We start from the raw sequence: 6,189 nt of genomic DNA, 5'->3' as shown, positions 1-6,189 counted from the left end.
CATCCACACGTGTGGGCGTTAACATTTCCGAAAAAAAAAGTGCAGACGTGCATGTAATTAATTCAGCGCGAAAAAAGGGGAGTGCGGGTGGGCAGGTTATAATCAGCATGATTTCGGGGAGGTAGTTTCCGTAAGATGTCGCGTCATATGTGGGCTACAGTTAGTTTCCGTTAAAAAGTCATGATCGTGCGATCCAGATCCAACGACGCGCGGGTCGTGCGGATCTGTAGCAAACCACCAGTCGGCAGGATTTTAGCATTGTCATTTTATTTTCTACTAAAACTCATTGTTCTCCGGCATCTATTTAAAAATTGAATCCAAGCAGTCCAACTCCAATCCAAGGGCTCACGTTGAGTTTTTCTACTAAAAAATATCCACCAAAGGCCCATTTTTTCTATCCTAGTCGCTCCCGCATATTCCCCACCCGCCTTCCTCTTCCGTCGCGGTGAAGACGACGGCGACAGTTAGCCGGCCGGCCAGCCAGCCAGCCATGCTTGGTCTCAGAGCCACCAGGGCCGCGCGCCTCCCATGCCCCTACCCCACCCCGTGCTCCGCCGCCTCCCTCTCCGGGCTCGCGCGCCGCGCCCCGCTCCTCGCCGTCGCCAGCCCCGCGCCGTCGTCGCCCGCCGCCCTCTCGCTCCTCGCGTCCGCGCGGCCCGTCTCCGCGGCGTGGGGCTCGGCCATGCGCCCCGCCGGCGAACACCCCAGGCCCGGCACCAGGGGTGAGTGGTAGGGCAAGCGCTATCTCTTGAGTGCCCGTCAGTTAGCTACGGAGATTGGGGAGCATTTTGTTCAGTTATGGATTTTTTTGCTTCCTTCTATCGTAGCCATGCTTGCAATTGTATGCGTCGATTTGGGGGTGATTAGTTGGGGGCGCCGAATTGGTTACTGGTAAGCTGACATGAATCTCTGTTTGGATAGTTCTCTGCACCGCTGCCAGTAGTAGTGCTCCGAGGGAGGGGAAGGAGGTGCTGGTCCAGCACCTGCTTGTCGGCGAAAAGGACGCCAGGCTTCTGGTAGATTTGGAGAAGAGCATCGCATCAGGTGAATGTGCAAATTTGTTGTTGATTTTTCCTTTCGTACGGCTTACTAGCTCTGTTTGCTTTGTCTACCATCTGATACATTTAATTAGTCTAGATTCGAATCATATGATCCTGTGTTTAGCAACATGTGGCCCTTGCAAAATGGGTGTCCTAAAGTTATGCTTTATACGGTCCTCTCCACTTGAATGCATTCAATCCATGCTGTTGTTTATGTTCCGTATCTAAATTCTAGGCTGCGTTATGATATAACAAATGCTGATTGCTAAGCATACATGCTGAGCTGAACTCATTGATGTGGATGGTGTATATATGATTGATTTATGTAGAAGTCTATGGGAAAGTTGACACTGAAGAGTAGGAAACATTTGAAGTGCTCAGTAGCTGGCTTGTTTTTGTTGTTGAGAAATCATTGATTTTTACTCTTGTTTTTCAATTTCAGGGGCGGACTTGAGTGATTTAGCCGTGGAGCACTCCTTATGTCCATCAAAAGAGAATGGCGGTATGCTTGGGTGGGTTCGGAGGGGACAGATGGTACAACATTAACTTGCTTTTGTAGTATGTGTACTAGTAGTAGAGCATTGTAGTAGGACTTCACATATTATTATTGTTCAGCTGGAACAACTATGTACCAAAGCTGCATAGTGAAATTACACTGATTATCTAGCTTTGCTGGGCATCGGTGATGATGTCCATGTAGGATACAACTGAAAATGTTTTGTTTCATAGTACATCTTTCTTAGTATTTAGCATTGTATTTATTTGATTTCTGTGGTGGAACTTAGTTCTTTCTGAGTTATAAATAATCAAGAGCTATCAACACCATCAACTGGCAAACATGAACGTGTAAAATATTATTGTTGGTACTGTTTCTTGGTTGTTTGCATATTCGCGGGGAACTGGTAGCTTAAAACAAGTTATCCATCTTGTTGAACACTTCTATATGTCGCTATACATATCTGAATCCACCGATTTCACTGTTTTTGACTGACTTGCTGCCCGCAGCCATCTAAGTGTCTGGTTAGAACTTAGAATTAGCTAGTTTATTTCCTGAAACTCACATCCTTTCATCTGTTGCCACGTCCATCTATTGTTTTCGTTAGATACTGATATTTCAATTTCTAGCACTGGGTCTGTCCACTGATATTTCAGTTTCTGTCAGTACTCTGTACAATGTGTTCAGCAGTAATTTGAATGTTATTGCTTGACTTGAGCAGGTACCAGAGTTTGAAGAAGCAGCATTCAGTGCTCCTTTGAATAAAGTTGTACGGTGTAAGACAAAATTTGGATGGCATTTAGTGCAGGTGCTCTCTGAGAGGTAGATGGTTCTAACAACACATGATGTTGTATCTTGGTACACACGAATAGGTATTCATATCTTTTGCCACCAAATGGCAGGGACCAATGCTTGCTGCAAGATATTCAACCAGAGGAGCTTCACGAAAAAATGCAAGATCCTAGTTTTATTGAAGAATCTCAATTGATTGATGTGCGGGAGCCTGATGAAGTGTAAGATTCTTCACTATTGCACCCATGTCCCATTTATTGTTAATACACGGATCCAACATTTTAAATATTAAGTCATTCACTAACTCATTATAGATGCCTGTATGAAAAGCACACATCTACAACTGGAATGCAAGATACATCTCCAGTATTTTGCATTTTGCTCAATAGCACAAAAGTTCTTGCAACAGTCTTAATCTTGACTTTGACGAGAAGATGATAGAGGTTAATGTGGTGAACAAGAACATTAATGTGGGACTTGTCCACATCTTTTGAGACTTTGGTAGATACTAGGAAATATGCCCGTGCGTTGCTACAGGATGGATAGGCAATGGTTGAAGAGAGGGTGGTACACGGATGACTTCCACCGAGTGCATTTTTTCTTTGACTTTGAAGCACATTCTTCAAGAGTTCAGTTACTAATTCAAAGGATTTTCGAAGTAAGAGCACACATGATGTTTTTTGTATGACTGTATGACTTCAATGTGACATTGTAGATTAGACCGCAATATATAGTGAATATATAGTGACAACACATACCTCACCAGTAAATTACCCATTGTATTGACATCACACAGTAAAAATGTCTTATACTTCGCCAAGTGTCGAAGCATGTTGTGTGTGTGTGCTCACTTGAAGTCCTTGTCACATGGATGTATAACTTCTTATGATGTCGTGATATAATGCAAGATACATCTCCAGTATTTTGCATTTTGCTCAATAGCACAAAAGTTCTTGCAACAGTCTTAATCTTGACTTTGACGAGAAGATGATAGAGGTTAATGTGGTGAACAAGAACATTAATGTGGGACTTGTCCACATCTTTTGAGACTTTGGTAGATAATGAATTTCATTTTGTCCCTTCTGAACAATTAAAGCGTAAAACTGTTACCAGTTTCAACATCTTTGTTGTTGTTCGAAAACATCTTTGTATACTGTCTTGGGATTAAACTGTTGGAACAACGAGATAGTCTGCAGCCTTGTATAGACTTGCAGTGTGTAAATCCTTTTACAGACTTATAGAGTCTGTTATTCCCCTTACACTCGCGAGACCAAATTGGGCTGCAGAATCCCACGATTCATCATTTAAAGTTTGATACAGGACCAGGTTTTTGCTTTGTGGACGTATTATCGTGATGGCCCTGTTCGTTGTGTTTGCTTATCCTAATTTTTCACCCAGTGGGTCATCCTGATGGAGTTGATACTGATTTTATACTTGTTGCTTTGCAGGGAGAGAGCATCCCTTCCAGGCTTCAAAGTTCTACCTCTCCGCCAATTTGGGACCTGGGGACCAGTCATGACGGATGAATTTAATCCTCAAAAGGACACTTATGTTCTGGTAAGTTCGTTACTACGATGAAAATTGTTGTATAAATGCCAGTGACCTAAAAGACTGAAGTATATAATACTCCTATTCCCTACACATAAAGATTGATGAGTTGATAGCAACTGCTTTAGTGTGTTATATGCCACTTTCTAACTTTGCCTTCTGCCCTTTGTTTCAGTGTCACCATGGCATGCGCTCGATGCAGGTAGCCAAGTGGCTGCAGTCACAGGTAATTGAAGCACCCAAATAAATCATTGGACCCCTTGCCTATGTGTAGACTAATTTCCGTATAACTGTATCGTCTGACAAGGTGACCCATCGTTTTGCAGGGGTTCCAAAAAATTTACAACGTCGCGGGTGGAATCCACGCGTACTCGGTGAAAGTCGATTCTTCCATCCCGACCTACTAGGCATCTTAATGATCAGCGTTCCAACTTCAGAGGCTTCTCTGCATGCTTTACCATGCGGAGCTAAAATTACGCTGGGCGCCTATTAGTAGAATTTGGCATTGGTTTTGTGTCGATGCCGGGGTTCAGAGCTAAAATTTTATTCTCACGCCAAGACTCGTATCAAGAGTTGTTTTTTAGAGGCTGTATACCGAACTACTGTCGATCATATCAATATGAATAGAAATGATTTTTTGTTTGTGTTGGATTCCCCTTTGTGGCATTCTAAACTTGCGATCATATCAGAGCACTTGTTTTTGAAGCCATCACATAGTAGCGCAACCCTGTTTAGGCCAAGGGAAAGTGCTCTCCCCTTCTCTCCCAGGACGAGAGAGGCGACTCTTTTTCGCATGTGGGGACCTCGTCTCCGGCGGCCACCCCTCCTGACGGCCCTGGCCGTCCGTGGGGGGAGTCGCTGGACGCCGAGATCGACTTGTATAACAGTAGTAGCTAGTGTAGGTGAGTTGCTAGTTCTTCGACGTTCGTGTTGGAGACCGCGAACAAGAGTCCTGCAGATCCTCTTTCGTCGGGGTCGTTCCCTTTGTTGTCGGCATCGGATCTGGGAGGTAAAAGTGTGCGCTGCCTGGTTTCTGCTTGTTCTGGGCGTGTGGAGTGGATGGGCGGTGACGCCGTGGTGGCGGTGGCAGCGTCGATGTGGTCTTTTCTTCTCCCCGTTCTGCTTCTGCTTTGCTGGTGCTCACTTCGGCGTCGGGAGGGTGGACAAGGAAGATCATGTACACGAGACCGCCGGGGGGCAGTGGTGCTGGAGTATTTGCATGACCCCTGCGGATTTGGCCCTACCTACACCCGGAGCCAATCCCCTAGCGCTATAGGGGAAAGGTACACGTTGCTTTTTCGGAGTCTATAGGGGGGAGATTCCACCAGCCCCAATTCCTTTGGGTGAGAGATCAAACCTCCACTTACACGTTTCTGTTTTCTCCCTACGGAAAGAAGATATGATACTTTTCGAAGAATGCAATCCCCGCATTCCGGCCCTGCATGATGGGTTCCGGCTTTGGTGTTCTTCCTCGACCATGTTGTGTGGCATCAACAGAGCTGGGACCCAGGAGGCGTGGGGTTCAACCCCGGCTAATGAGAAAAGGTCCCCGTCGCGCACGGCGGGGCGTTTGTGAGGCCCACAACAGCAGGCAAGCTGCAACGGCGCTCCCCTGGAGGCTGGAGCTTGGTCAGCGGATTGCTTCTGTTCCTCTTCTCTAACCACGGTCCGGGGAGCAATCCAACATCTATGTACACTAACGAAAAGTCTTACGTAAACTACGTTAATCCCTCCCGTAGTAGAAGATGCAGGGCAGAAGGACTTAGAAGAGCTTTCTTGTAAATTTTATTTTCCAAGGGCTTTTCCGCAATGTGCTCTGGGACACATGTCCTTTGTTTCCACTGTGTACGCGTGTCTGTGCTGCTTTTTGAGTCAATATATGAACACATGTGTCACTTCTCAAAATAAAAACCCTGTTTAGGCTGCTTTTAGGAAAGCACTCAAGGAGGAATAAAAAAAGTCTTTGTGTTGCTACCTTATTTGCGTAAGTAACCGGTGCAGTTTGAGAATACTGAAAGGGACAAAAAAAAAAAGATTGGAGGTGCGGGGAATCGAACCCCGTGCCTCTCGCATGCGAAGCGAGCGCTCTACCATATGAGCTACACCCCCGTTTTGATAGCTTACTCGATAGCAGAACTCACGTAATTAGTTGGCGGAGAAAGAAGTTGTGAGCTCCTCTTTCCTCTACAATTTGTGTGTTCCATTTTCTGCACTTATTCGCGTAAGACCTGTGTTTCCTGGATGTTCCTCAGGTCTCATCGAATGACCTCTACGAAATCGCAGGATATATTAAAAGACACTATGGAAGCGCAA

At 45.4% G+C, this 6,189-nt stretch overlaps 1 protein-coding gene and 1 non-coding gene across 2 annotated transcripts; one reads left to right on the top strand and one right to left on the bottom strand.

The window, feature by feature from the left end:
* The first annotated feature begins 399 nt into the window (after positions 1–399).
* LOC119362330 (rhodanese-like/PpiC domain-containing protein 12, chloroplastic) lies at positions 400–4,525 on the top strand. Its single transcript, XM_037627535.1, has 8 exons — positions 400–722; positions 922–1,044; positions 1,483–1,574; positions 2,258–2,358; positions 2,439–2,549; positions 3,777–3,885; positions 4,052–4,102; positions 4,203–4,525. The coding sequence occupies exons 1-8, from the start codon at positions 491–493 to the stop codon at positions 4,281–4,283; spliced, it is 900 nt and encodes a 299-aa protein (XP_037483432.1). The 5' UTR covers positions 400–490; the 3' UTR covers positions 4,284–4,525.
* A 1,387-nt stretch (positions 4,526–5,912) lies between these two features.
* On the bottom strand, positions 5,913–5,985 carry TRNAA-CGC. The gene has a single exon. It is a non-coding gene; the product is annotated as a tRNA-Ala (tRNA).
* Positions 5,986–6,189: the final 204 nt, after the last annotated feature.

This window comes from Triticum dicoccoides, chromosome 2B, assembly GCF_002162155.2.
Source record: "Triticum dicoccoides isolate Atlit2015 ecotype Zavitan chromosome 2B, WEW_v2.0, whole genome shotgun sequence".
Classification (NCBI taxonomy): Eukaryota; Viridiplantae; Streptophyta; class Magnoliopsida; order Poales; family Poaceae; genus Triticum; species Triticum dicoccoides.
The sequence above is the reverse complement of the archived record's forward strand: the minus strand, read 5'-3'. Positions and strand labels throughout refer to the sequence as shown.

What these genes read in the sequence shown, in the direction of transcription:
- LOC119362330 (XM_037627535.1), top strand. Translation starts at nt 491, where the DNA reads ATGCTTGGTCTCAGAGCCACCAGGGCCGCGCGCCTCCCATGCCCCTAC. An exon ending in GGGTTCGGAGGGGACAGATG is followed by an intron (nt 1,575 to 2,257) that starts GTACAACATTAA and finishes TGACTTGAGCAG; the next exon opens with GTACCAGAGTTTGAAGAAGC. An exon ending in CCAAGTGGCTGCAGTCACAG is followed by an intron (nt 4,103 to 4,202) that starts GTAATTGAAGCA and finishes ATCGTTTTGCAG; the next exon opens with GGGTTCCAAAAAATTTACAA.